This window comes from Photinus pyralis, unplaced genomic scaffold, assembly GCF_008802855.1.
Source record: "Photinus pyralis isolate 1611_PpyrPB1 unplaced genomic scaffold, Ppyr1.3 Ppyr1.4_LG10, whole genome shotgun sequence".
NCBI classification, from domain to species: Eukaryota; Metazoa; Arthropoda; class Insecta; order Coleoptera; family Lampyridae; genus Photinus; species Photinus pyralis.
Window position 1 is genome coordinate 5,947,810 of NW_022170250.1, and position 14,465 is coordinate 5,962,274.

The 14,465-nt window shown below is 35.8% G+C and overlaps 1 protein-coding gene across 1 annotated transcript; it reads right to left on the bottom strand.

Moving 5' to 3' along the window:
• Nucleotides 1–13,426: 13,426 nt before the first annotated feature.
• LOC116160882 lies at nucleotides 13,427–14,237 on the bottom strand. The gene is made up of 3 exons (XM_031474027.1): nucleotides 14,015–14,237; nucleotides 13,780–13,962; nucleotides 13,427–13,727 (listed from the first exon to the last, which is right to left on the bottom strand). Exons 1-3 carry the CDS (start codon nucleotides 14,191–14,193, stop codon nucleotides 13,472–13,474), a joined length of 618 nt encoding a protein of 205 aa, XP_031329887.1. The 5' UTR covers nucleotides 14,194–14,237; the 3' UTR covers nucleotides 13,427–13,471.
• Nucleotides 14,238–14,465: the final 228 nt, after the last annotated feature.

The window sequence follows — 14,465 nt, forward strand, 5'->3', positions numbered from 1 at the left end:
TTCGAGGTATTCGAGATATTCGAGATATTCGTGATATTCGAGATATTCGAGATATTCGACATATTCGACATATTCGAGATATTCGTTATATTCCAGATATTCGAGATATTCAAGATCTTTGAGATATTCGAGAAATTCGAGATGTACAAGGTATTCGAGATATTCATCCGAGATATTCGAGATGTACGAGATATTCGAGATATTCATCCGAGATATTCGAGATATTGGAGATATTCGAAACGTTCGAGATATCCGAGATACTCGAGATACTCGAGATATTCGAGATATTTTAAGATATTCGATAATCTCGAGATACTCGAGCTATTCAAGGTATTCGAGATCTTCGTGATGTACGAGATACTCGAGATATTTATCCGAGATATTCGAGACATTCAAGATAATCGAGGTATTCGTGATATTCGAGATTTTCGAGATGTTCGAGATATTCGAGATGTTTGAGATATTCGAGATATTCGAGATATTCGAGAAACTCGAGATATTCGAGATATATAAATATTCGAATTCAAAATTAAAAACTCAAAACCCCAATTCAAAATTCAAATTTTTAAATTTCTTAATTTTGCATGCAAAACAAACTTGGTACGGCCCTCCTTGGAGAGACAATATTTCGGAATTTGACCAATGGGAACTGCAAATTGGATTTTAGCGACCTTGCACCTTTACTTCTATGGATTTTCTGTTAATTGATGCTTTTAATTGATACATTTAACTTAGCAGAAAACGCAATTTGTCGCTATACCGCAATGGTTCTGAAAGATTTGAACTATCACAAAAGGAACAAATTTCATGCGAAGAATTCTACACTTTTATTTTGGATTTTCAGGACATTTTAAAAAGATTTTGAAGACATTTTCGAGAAATTTTGAAGAGATTTTGAAACGATTTTGAAGAGATTTTAAAGAGATTTTGAAGATATTTTGAAGAAACTGTAGAAATTTTGAAGCGATTTTGAAGAAAATTTCAAATTACAAATTCAAAATTTTCAAAATTCAAAATTCAGAATTCAAAATTCAAAATTCAAAGCTCAGTGCTCAAAGTTCAAAGCTCAAACCTCAAGATTTTGAAGAGATATTAAGGATATTTTGAGGAGACTTTGAAGACACTGGAAGAGATTATGCAAAGATTTTGAAGAAACTTGAAGAGATTTTAAAGGGATTATGAATAGATTTTGAACGGCTGTTGAGGAAATTTTTAAGAGATTTTGAAAATATTTCGAAGATTTTGGAGACTTTAGAAATTTTGAAGATATTTTGAAGAGGTTTTATAGAAATTTTGAGATGTTTAAGAGATTTTGAACAAATCGTGAAGTGATTTCAAATTCCAAATTTGAAATGTTCAAAATTCAAAATTCAAAGCTCAGTGCTCAAAGTTCAAAGCTCAAGATTTTGAAGAGATTATGAAGATATTTTGAGGAGACTTTGGAGACACTTTGAAGAGATTATGCAAAGATTTTTAAGAAATTTTGAAGAGATTTTGAAGAAACTGAAGAAATTTTAAAGAGATTTTGAAGCGATTTTGAAGAAAATTTCAAATTCCAAATTTAAAATTTTCAAAGCTTAGTGCTTAAAGTTCAAAGCTCAAGATTTTGAAGATATTTTGACGAGACTTTGAAGAGATTATGCAAAGATTTTGAAAAAACTTGAAGAGATTTTAAAGAGATTATGAGTAGATTTTGAAGGGCTTTTCAGGAAATTTAAAAAAAATGTTGCAAGATATTTCGAAGATTTTGAAGAGATTTTGAAGAAATTTTGAAAAGATTTTAAAGAAATTTTCAAGAGATTTTAAAGAGATTTTGAAGAGATTTTGAAGAGATTTTGAAGAGATTTTGAAGAGATTTTGAAGCGATTTTCAAGAAAATTTCAAATTACAAATTCAAAATTCAAAGCTCAGTGTTCAAAGTTCAAAGCTCAAGATTTTAAAGAGATTTTGAGGAGACTTTAAAGACACTTTGAAGAGATTATGCAAAGATTTTGAAGAAACTTGAATAGATTTTAAAAGATTGTGAATAGATTTTGAAGGGCTTTTCAGGAAATTTAAAGAGATTTTGAAGATATTTCGAAGATTTTGAAGAGACTTTGAAGTGATTTTGAAAAGATTTTGAAGGAATTTTAAAGAGATTTTGAAGAAATTTTGAAGAGATTTTGAAGAAACTTTGAAGAAATTTTAAAGAGATTTTGAAGCGATTTTGAAGAAATTTTGAAGAGATTTTGAAGAAAATTTCAAATTCAAAATTTTCAAAATTCAAAATTCAAAGCTCAGTGCTCAAAGTTTAAAGCTCAAGATTTTGAAGATATTTTGAGGAGACTATGAAGACACTTTAAAGAGATTATGCAAAGATTTTGAAGAAACTTAAAAAGATTTTGAAGAAACCTTGAAGAGATTTTGAAGAAATTTTGAAAAAATTTTTAAGAGATTTTGAAGAGATGTTGAAGAAATTTTGAAGAGATTTTGAAGAAATTTTGAAGAGATTTTGAAGAAGTCTTGATAAGATTTGGAAGAGATTATGAAGAGAAACGATTTTCCGAATACAATGTTATTGTCACGAGTTTTAATCACAAAAGTCAACCCTTCCTTTGTTCCCTTCGCTGATAAATAACTTGCGCCTGAGCATTAGCAATAATCCTTTGTGTCAAGAAAACATTAGCACGTTTAATTGAAACGCTTAATCCACTTCTGCGTTTTCAAGGTCAAAGTGCGCTACAATTAGCAAAGTTTACCTACTCACTCATCACGTCAATAGTGATCTCTCGCGCGACTCGCCCCTAAGGCCGTCAAAAAATCTCTCCAGATTAATCCCTACCTGTGTTTTTTTAATTAATAACGCCCCTTCAAAATAGCGCTTTGTAATTAAGACACTTGATTCGTTGTAGCCGATTTGTTCATTTCTTTTGGTTCGGGTTTTCGGTTTCTTCTTTTTTTATTTGGTATTTCATTTTAATAGGTTTCTTCGATATCTTTTTTTAAACCAGATTTGTTTATTTTTTATTTTCTCGATTACATACCTAGTCTCTTAAGCTTTTCAGTTTCTTTATTTTCTTCATTTTAACCGGTTTTCTTTTTTCTTGAGCCCCTTCGGTCTCTTCGCTACTTTCGGTCTATTCTTTGTGTTCGTGTTTTGGATCCTTTTCGTTTCTTTCTACGATCTGTTTCTTGGATCTTGTCACCTTTTTTGATGTCTAATGATTTTCGATTTTCAATATTTTTTCCTTTGTTCTTATGTTCGTGTATTTTTCGGTTCCTTCATTGTCTTCATTCCTCTCGGTTTCGGTTCGAGTTTTCGGTTTCTTTGTTTTTTTTTGTTTCGGCTTACTAGATTTTTGCGGTTTCTTTGCTTAATCGACTAAATACCAGAAATTCCCCAAAATTACGCACCTACCTACCGTTATTGCGTACAATTCTCAAAGGTTTATACGTGCACCATAAGAAGGCAAGGAAGGTAGTAGGTAATAAATGTTAAACTGCCAAATGGCGTGTACCTAATTCACGACTTGGCAATTGTTACGTAGTCGTAGCAATTTCTCTAACATCTTTCCAAAGGGACGCCGCCCATAAATCGAGCTTTAGCCGAGGGACCAAATCTTATGAAATTAGATAAAACCGAATCCCCTTTAATGTTCGCAAGGTCCCATTTCTGCACGCATATATCAGGAGGGCCTGTTAGACACCCAATCAACTGCTCAAACCGCCGTAAACCTGAGATAAAATTAAAAGGAAAAAACGCCCAAAAGAAAATTAAATACGTAGGGAACATACGCGTCGGGCGGCGGCGGCGGCGGCGTATTATAAAATCGGAACAAATTTCCTAAATCTGTTTTACGAGTGGGGAACGTCAAATTGATTTCGAGTGTATCAGAATAGTGGGTAACTGAAACTGGCATTACCCTCCGTTTACTGTTTTGATGGCACCGCGGGCGTTAATCAATATGGCCTATCTCGTATCAGCCCCCTTTGTTACTAATATGCATGACTGGCAAGCTTATTGGATCCTTTATAAAGATGTAGTTACGGTGTGATTAACCGCAAACGTTATTACATTATATTAGACCAGTGTCCTCTCGGACACCGATAATGAGCTCTTACAATACGACACGAAGGTTTTACTTTACACGAACAGAAGACACTGGAATATGTACTAAGTTCATAATATATTAGCATACTTCGTAATATCAATATTTGAAATTCCTTAAAAATGAGTCCACATGACGTTGTGCAACTAACGCCAGCAATTTGATTGAGATTGAGATTGAGATTGGGATTGGGATTCGGATTGGGATTGAGATTGGGATTGTGTTTGAGATTGAGATTGAAATTGTGAGGTTTATTAAATTTTAAAAATTTTTGATTTTAAAATATTGAGAATTTTAATATTTGTAATTTTAGATTTTGGGTATTTAACATTTTGTGAATTTGAGATTTTAGACNTGGATTTTGATCAAAACATGTCAAAATCGTTATTTATGCACCAAGATCGTTGGAAAAAAGATCAAGAGCATTATCTCAATGATCTAAACATGAATTTGATCTATTTTTATGGACCACATGGATTTTGATCAAAACATGTCAAAATCGTTATTTATGCACCAAGATCGTTGGGAAAAAAAACCAAGAGCATTATCTCAAAGCCCAAGACATGAATTTGATGCATTTTTGTTAACTATAAAATGTATTTTGTAAGATTAAAATAAATTGTCGTTAAAAGTGATTGTAATACTGAGGATCCTTCGATATTTCGTTGTATCGGTTTATTATTATTATTATATTCGAAACGTTCGAGATATCCGAGATACTCGAGATACTCGAGATATTCGAGATATTTTGAGATATTCGAGATACTCGAGATATTCGAGATATTCGAGATCTTCGAGATGTACGAGATGCTCGAGATATTCATCCGAGATATTCGAGACATTCAAGATAATCGAGGTATTCGTGATATTCGAGATATTCGAGATGTTCGAGATATTCGAGATATTCGAGATATTCGAGATATTCGAGATATTCGAGATATTCGAGATATTCGAGATATTCGAGATATTCGCGATATTCGAGATATTCGAGATATTCGAGATATTCGAGATATTCGAGATATTCGAGATATTCGAGATATTCGAGATATTCAAGATATTCGAGATATTCGAGATATTAGAGAAATTCGAGATATTCCAGATATTCGAGATATTCGAGATATATAAATATTCGAATTCAAAATTCGAAACTCAAAACCCCAATTCAAAATTCAAATTTTTAAATTTCTTAATGTTGCATAAATTAAAATCATCATATCAAAATGTCCTTTCGTAGATGATGGTTTTCATGCAAAACAAACTTGGTACGGCCCTCCTTGGAGAGACAGTATTTCGGAATTTGACCAATGGGAACTGCAAATTGGATTTTAGCGACCCAGCACCTTCACTTCTATGGATTTTCTCTTAATTGATGCTTTCCGGACGTCATTTCGCCAGCATTTAACTTAACTGTGTATTAATTGCAGAAAACGCAATTTGTCGCTATACCGCAATGGTTCTGAAAGATTTGAACTATCACAAAAGGAGCAAATATCATGCGAAAAATTATGCACTTTTATTTTGGATTTTCATGACATTTTAAAAAGATTTTGAAGACATTTTCGGGAAATTTTGAAGAGATTTTAAAGAGATTTTGAAGAAATTTTGAAAAGATTGTGAAGAAAATTTCAAATTCCAAATTCAAAATTTTCAAAATTCAAGGCTCAGTGCTCAAGATTTTAAAGAGATTTTGAAGATATTTTAAGGAAACTTTGAAGACACTTTGAAGAGATTATGCAAAGATTTTGAAGAAACTTGAACAGATTTTAAAGAGATTATGAATAGATTTTGAAGGGCTTTTCAGGAAACTTAAAAAATTTGGAGATATTTTGAAGAGACTGAAGAGATTTTGAAAATTTTTTTGAAAAGATTTTTAAGACATTTTGAAGAGATTATAAAAAGATTTTGAAGAGATTTTGAAGAAATTTTGAAGAGATTTTGAAGCGATTTTGAACAAAATTTCAAATTCCAAATTCAAAATTTTCAAAATTCAAAATTCAAAGCTCAGTGCTCAAAGTTCGAAGCTCAAGATTTTGAAGATATTTCGAAGAGACTTTGAAGAAATTTTGAAGCGATTTTGAAGAAAATTTCAAATTCAAAATTTTCAAAATTCAAAATTCAAAGCTCAGTGCTCAAAGTTTAAAGCTCAAGATTTTGAAGATATTTTGAGGAGACTATGAACACTTTAAAGAGATTATGCAAAGATTTTGAAGAAACTTTAAAAGATTTTGAAGAAATTTTGAAGAAGTTTTGATAAGATTTGGAAGAGATTATGAAGAGAAATGATTTTCCGAATACGTGCGCGTTTGTTAACAATGTTATTTTCACGAGTTTTAATCACAAAAGTTAACCCTTCCTTTGTTCCCTTCGCTGATAAATAACTTGGGCCTGAGCATTAACAATAATCCTTTGTGACAAAGAAAACATTAGCACGTTTAATTAAAACGCTTACTCCACTTCTGCGTTGTAGAAAACCGAATCCCTTCAGTTAGAAGTACGTAAACAACACCGATTTCAGCTAAAGTTCAAAGCTCAAAATTCCGAATTCCGAATTTCGAAATTCGAAATTCAAAATTCAAAGTTCAAAGCTCAAGGTTTAAAATAATAAAATGACAAAGGTTAACTCTCTTTTTGTTCCCTTCACTGATAAATGCGAGGTCGCAGTAGAAAATCCCTTCATTTAGAAATTGGTTAACAACATCGATTTCAGACCACTTTAACGTTAAGATCTGCGCATGCACCAAGTTCAAGCGTGGTTGTTCTCTAAACTAAATGTTACTGAAGGTCAAGCGCTGGGGTTGGTTGGTGTCTAAACTAAATAACAATGCCACTGAAGGTCAAACGTAGACGCAAGTTCTGTACGCTGCTTTTAAGGTTAAGCCAATACTTTATACGTAGACGCGGCGATCCCAATGTCACAGAAGATCAAAATTGAAGGTGAAAAATGGCGTAGAACGTGAAATAGGGGAAAGAATTGAGGATGAAGTGGAGAGGAATAAATGAAAGTGAAATAGAGGGTAACATTGAAAGAGAAATAGGTGGCATATCTCAAATAGAGAGCAGAATTGAAGGTGAAATAGAGATAGCATACTTTTAGACCATCCACTTATCACGTCAGTAACGAGCTCGTAATGCCGTCAAAAATTTCTCCACATTAATCCCTACCTATCTTTTTTGAATTCATTATTATTAATTAACGCCCCTCCAAAGTGACGCCTAGTACTTAAGTCAATCATCTTTTTTAAAGATTCTCTGTAGCCCCCTCCCCCCACCTATCCAATTACACTCAAGTTAGGTTTGATTGTCTTCGGTTTTTTTGAAATCACATCCTTTGTTTTTACGTCTTTTCTATCATCATCATCTTTGTAATCTCCTCTCTCTTTCTCTTTCGTTGATTTCGTCTTCCTAGTTTTCCTCGTCTCCCTCATCTACCTGGTTTCCTCGTCTTCCTTTTTGTTTCCGTCATCCTGGCCTTTTTCTTTCTCGTCTTTGTCTTCTTCGTCTTGATATTTTTTGTCTTCGTTTTACGCGTCTTCGTCTTCCTCGTATTCGTCTTCCTCATCTTCATCTTCATTTCTTGCCTTCGTCATTCTCGTCTTCGCCGTCCTCGTCTTGGTCATCCTCCTCTTCGTCTTCCTCGTCTTCGTTTTCTTCGATTTCGTCTTTCTAGTTTTTTGTCTTCTTTGTTTCTTTCTACGATCTGTTTCTTGGATCTTGTCACCTTTTTTAATGTCTAATGATTTTCGATTTTCAATATTTTTTCTTTGCTCTTAAGTTCGTGTATTTTTCGGTTCCTTCATTGTCTTCATTCCTTTCGGTTTCGGTTCGAGTTTTCGGTTTCTTTGTTTTTTTTTGCTTCGGCTTACTAGATTTTTGCGGTTTCTTTGCCTAATCGACTAAATACCAGAAATTCCCCAAAATTACGCACCTACTTACCGTTATTGCGTACAATTCTCACAGGTTTATACGTGCACCATAAGAAGGCAGGAAAGGTAGTAATAAATGTTAAACAGCCAAATGGCGTGTACCTAATTCACGACTTGGCAATTGTTACGTAGTCGTAGCAACTTCTCTAACATCTTTCCAAAGGGACGCCGCCCATAAATCGAGCTTTAGCCGAGGGACCAAATCTTATGAAATTAGATAAAACCGAATCCCCTTTAATGTTCGCAAGGTCCCATTTCTGCACGCATATATCAGGAGGGCCTGTTAGACACCCAATCAACTGCTCAAACCGCCGTAAACCTGAGATAAAATTAAAAGGAAAAAACGCCCAAAAGAAAATTAAATACGTAGGGAACATACGCGTCGGGCGGCGGCGGCGGCGTATTATAAAATCGGAACAAATTTCCTAAATCTGTTTTACGAGTGGAGAACGTCAAATTGATTTCGAGTGTATCAGAATAGTGGGTAACTGAAACTGGCATTACCCTCCGTTTACTGTTTTGATGGCACCGCGGGCGTTAATCAATATGGCCTATCTCGTATCAGCCCCCTTTGTTACTAATATGCATGACTGGCAAGCTTATTGGATCCTTTATAAAGATGTAGTTACGGTGTGATTAACCGCAAACGTTATTACATTATATTAGACCAGTGTCCTCTCGGACACCGATAATGAGCTCTTACAATACGACACGAAGGTTTTACTTTACACGAACAGAAGACACTGGAATATGTACTAAGTTCATAATATATTAGCATACTTCGTAATATCAATATTTGAAATTCCTTAAAAATGAGTCCACATGACGTTGTGCAACTAACGCCAGCAATTTGATTGAGATTGAGATTGAGATTGGGATTGGGATTCGGATTGGGATTGAGATTGGGATTGTGTTTGAGATTGAGATTGAAATTGTGAGGTTTATTAAATTTTAAAAATTTTTGATTTTAAAATATTGAGAATTTTAATATTTGTAATTTTAGATTTTGGGTATTTAACATTTTGTGAATTTGAGATTTTAGGCCTTTTGAAATGTTGAGATGAAATGGGAATTTACGACGTTAATGATTTTAAAATTAGGAACTTTTGAAATTCTAGAAATATTGGAGATATTGGAATTTTGAAATTTCTGGCAATTAACGTCTTCAAATTTTGGATTATATACTTAAATAAAATCTTTGAAATTTTGATAATTTTAGATTCTTTTGGATTCTTGAGACACATTTTAGCCTTTTTAAAATAAAGCTAATGATCTAAAAATTTTGGGGAATTAAACCTTATTCATTTTTGAAATCTGTAGTCCGAAAACTGGAATCTAGAATCTGTAAACTGAAATAAAAAATCGGGGAAGTGGAACATGAAAACCAAACCGGAATCTGAAACTGGAATATCTGTCTAAAGTGAGGTCTCGTATCTGGAATTTGGAATCTGAAGTCCGAGAACTGGAATCAAGAACCTGTAAACTGAAATAAAAAATCTGGGAAGTGAAACATGGAAACCATAATCTGAGAGCCAAGGCTGGAACCTGAAAACCGTGATATGGTAATGGAAACCTCAAAATTTGAATCTGAAATCTGGTATAGGGCATTTGGAAACTAACATTTGGGAACTACTATTTGGCCACCGAATCTGAAAACTGGTGTGTAAAAATTGCAGTCTGAAGACTACTGGAGTAAGAAAACTGAAACTGGATTCTGGAAACTGGAAGTTGAAGACTGGAATCCATAAACAGAAACCCGGAAAATGGAATTTGCAACGTCCTGAGATCGAAATGCGGGATGTAGAATACGTAAACCTGGAACTGAAGACTAGAATCTGGCAATCGGAATTTTAAACTTGTAGACGGGGATTGGGTGTGGTGTGTGGTGGAGAAGAAAGTGTGAAATAGGGTTTAGGAGCTGTGATCTTTGGAACTGGATTCTGGAAATTGGAATCTGAAAACTGGAATCTGGAAACTGGAATCTTGAATCTGGAAACTAGAATCTGGAAACCTGAAACTGGAATCTAGAAACAGGAATCTGGAAACTGGAATGTGGAAACTGGAATCTGGAAACTGGAATCGGGAAACAGAAATCTGGAATCTGGAAGCTGGAATCTAGAAACTGGAATCTGGAAACTGGAATCTGGAAACTGGAATCTAGAAACTGGAAACTGGAATCTGAAAACTGGAAACTGGAATCTTGAATCTGGAAACTAGAATCTGGAAACCTGAAACTGGAAACAGGAATCTGGAAACTAGAATGTGAAAACTGGAATCTGGAAACTGGAACCGGGAAACTGAAATCTGGAAACTGGAATCTGGAAACTGGAATCTGGAAACTGGAATCTGGAAACTGGAATCTGGAAACTGGAATCTGGAATCTGGAATCTGGAAACTGGAATCTGGAAACAGGAATCTGGAAACTGGAATGTGAAAACTGGAATCGGGAAACTGAAATCTGGAATCTGGAAACTGGAATCTGGAATCTGGAAACTGGAATATGGAAACTGGAATCTGGAAACTGGAATCTGGAAACTGGAATCTGGAATCTGGAAACTGGAAACTAGAATCTGGAAACTGGAATCTGGAAACTGGAAACTGGAATCTTGAAACTGGAATATGGAAACTGGAATCTGGAAACTGGAATCTGGAAACTGGAATCTGGAATCTGGAAACTGGAATCTGGAAACTGGAATCTGGAAACTGGAATCTGGAAACTGGAATCTGGAAACTGGAATCTGGAAACTGGAATCTGGAAACTGGAATCTGGAAACTGGAATCTGGAATATGGAAACTGGAATCTGGAAACTGGAATCTGGAAACTGGAATCTGGAAACTGGAATCTGGAAACTGGAATCTGGAAACTGGAATCTGGAAACTGGAATCTGGAAACTGGAATCTGGAAACTGGAACTGGAATCTGGAAACTGGAATCTGGAATCTGGAAACTAGAATTTAGAAACTGGAATCTAGAAATTGGAATCTGGAAATTGTAATCTGGAAACTGGAAAATGGATACTGAAATCTTGACACTGGAATCTGGAAACTGGAACCTTGAACCTGGAAACTGAAAACTGGAAGCAGGAATCTGGAAACCAGAATTTGGGAATAAGAAACTGGAATCTGGATATTGACAAATGCAATTTCAAAATTAAAATTTGGGGATTGAAATTTGGATCTGTAGTCCGAAAACTGGAATCTAGAATCTGTAAACTGGAATCTAGAAACCCCAATTCACAAATTTGGGCTTAAAATCTGGAATGTGAAAACCGTTGTGTGTAAAATTTGGGAATTATCAACTATTTGGCACCCGAATTTGGAAACCGGAGGAAACTACAGTCCTGGCGGTCGAAAGACAATTGGAATAGGGACACTGAAACTGGATTCTTGAAACTGAAATCTAAAGACTGGAATCCATAAACAGAAACCCGGAATCTGGCCACTGGAATCTGAAAACTGGAAACTGGATTCTGGAAACTGGAATCTAGGCACTGGAATTTAGAAACTGGAATCTGGAAACTGGAATCTGGAATCTGGAAACTGGACACTGGAATTTAGAAGCTGGAATATGGAAATTAAAATCTGGAAACAGAAATCTGGAATCTGGACACTGGAATCTGGACACTGGAATCTGGACACTGGAATCTGGAAACTGAAATCTGGAAACTGGAATCTAGAAACTGGAATCTGGAAACTAGAATCTAGAAACCCGAATTTGGAATACCGAATTTGGAAACTAAAGTATGGGAACTGGAATTTGGGACCTGGAATCGAAAAACTAGAACCTGAAAACTAGTATTTCGAAACTGGAATCTGGAAACCGGAATCTGGAATCTGGAAATCGAAATCTGGACACTAAAATATGGGAACTGGAATTTGGGATCTGGAATCGGAATCTGGAAACTTGATTCTAGAAACTGTAATCTGAAAACCTGGATTTGGAATTGAAATCAAGAAAGCGGAATTGATAAATTTGAATTTGTAAACAAAAATCTGGATTCTGGAATCCAGAAACTGGAATTGAGGACCTAGAAACTAAAATTTCGCATTTCGTACCATCAAACTGCTGTAATAGTTTAAATCTGAAAGTGGAATCCGGAAAGTTAATTATGGAAACTGGGATCAAGATCAAGAAATAGAGTCTGAAAACTGGAATCTGGAAAACAGAAACAAATTTGAATCTTGCACAAGGGTCTGGAAACTGGAATTTTTAAAATGGGATCTGAAAACTATGATTTGGATTTTGGAAACTAATTTTGAGAAAGTGGAACCTGATAACTGTAATCGAAAATATAAAATCTGGAAACTGGAATCTGGGAACCATAACCTAAACTCTGGAAACTGAAATGTTGAAAGTGGAATCTGAAATCTGGAAACTATGAACTGGACATCTGCAAACTGGGAGTTCTTTCTTGAACCCAAAGCAAGGACACTGAAGGCCAAATGGGGGCGGGGACGTCTTTCCCGAATTAAAGCAATTCTACTTATTGCGATTTCGGGGGGGGGGGGGGTGCAAGGTCACTGAGATATTGATTATCGGTACATGAACATGTGGAAAAGTTATCGTGGTTCTTTCATGAACTGAGGGCTTCAAGATAAAACGGTTCTGATACTAGAGTAATCTTTGCAGGGTTTCTGTCTCAACTAGAAGCGACTGCCGTTGAAGGTCATGGGGTGGGTTCTTTCCTGAACTAAAGCTATGGATGGTCAAATGGGGGGTTCTTCCTAAAGCAATGACACTGAAGGTAAAACGTTGTAAACAGGAATTTGTAATCTGTAACTTGGGATTTAATGTGCAGTTTAGAAACTGGGAAGTCAGTAGGTACTGGAACCGGAGAAGGAAAACAAAGAAACTTAAAATGGAGATCTGAATATCTAAAACGGGAAGTGGAATCTATAAAAACCATAAACTGGGTGCCGGATGCTGGAAATTAAAATACAGAAACTCAGAGAAAAAAAACTGAGGGAATCTAAATTGGAAACAAGAAACGAGAAACCGGCGAGGATTGAATATTGGACATTGATAACAAGTAAACTGCAAACAACTGGAACTAGTGGATGTTACATTACAAGAAGGTTGATGACCGGAAACCGAAAAATAGAAATTGGAACCGGAATCGGTTCCCAAAAACTCAAAAGTCGGTGGCGGGAACCCGAATTCGACAACTGAATCTTTAAAACATTAAAACTGGTGGCTAAAGGCTTCAGGTGTGGACATTTCCGTCATCTACACCCATCTTGGATGCAACGGTGACTCTGTAGGCTCGTGTTTTTTTTGCCAAAGTGATGTTGGCTATGGCCAGGAAAATGTCTTGCCATTCGAAAATGTCGTGTCCGAATTTTTAGCACTTCAAGCAGTAACTAACAGTACAGTAGAATATTTCACAATACTTGGGGTTAGGCGAGAGAGCAACAGTTAAAAGTTTAATTATCGTTTTATTTTAAGAAGGTCTTCTTAAAATTAAAATGCTTTGCCATTCAAAAAGGCACTAATGTCCGCTGCAACAGAAGCGTGCATCTCTGGGTCATTGACGATAACGTTCAACGCATTGTTGACCTTGTTGCTGATTTCTTGACTGTACACTTCGTTGTGGTTGACACCGGTGATTGCGAACTGTGCGTTTTCAATGGAAGGCTTGAAGACGACTGGTTCGAACAGCATGGAGGTCATGTTGAAACCGATTTGCATCATGAACTGAACGTTTTTGATGTCGAAACTAAAAGATCATTGGTTTAGGGGATGAAAAATGAAAATGCCGTTTGGCTTACCTCAAGCTTCCGTTTCCGTAAATCAAAGGTAAAGTGGAATCCCAAAGTTCGACAGCTCCAAAGGTTCTGGGAAGGCTCATGTTGACGTTGAAGGTTGAGAGAGGATAGCTCAAGTTGTATGAGATGCTGTGCGAGATGTTGGAGAAGCCCTCAGCGTGTACGTTCTTTACTTTGAAGTAGATTCTGAAATGAAGGCTATGTAAAGACGATTCATGAGCCACAGCCGGAAACTTACCCAATGATGTCGAAGAAGGTTTCCTCCTTGATGTTGATCGGATCGATTTCCTTGAGGAGCCCAACGTAGGCGTCGACCATTTCATTGAGCAGGATGGAATCAATTTCCACACGTTCATTTTTGGACGGTGTGGCGGAGCCGAAAGCAATGAAGCAGAAGAAAACTGCGAGGAACTTCATGATGCAATACTTGTCGAATTCACGAACGTAAAGTGATATACAAGCAAAAGTTTGCGCTTTTTATAGCAAAGCAGCTGGCCCTTCAGTTGGCTACTTGAGATTAACTTCGCATATCGCCAGATGAACTTGGGACAGTAACAATTTCTGGTTGGATACGAAATTTTAATGGCTGAGGTGAGTGCGTGATAACCATAATCAGCAAGATATGCAAAACGTGGATACAGTCGGATGAGCCTTTGCTTTTCCAAACCACGGGTTGTTTGGAAAATAAT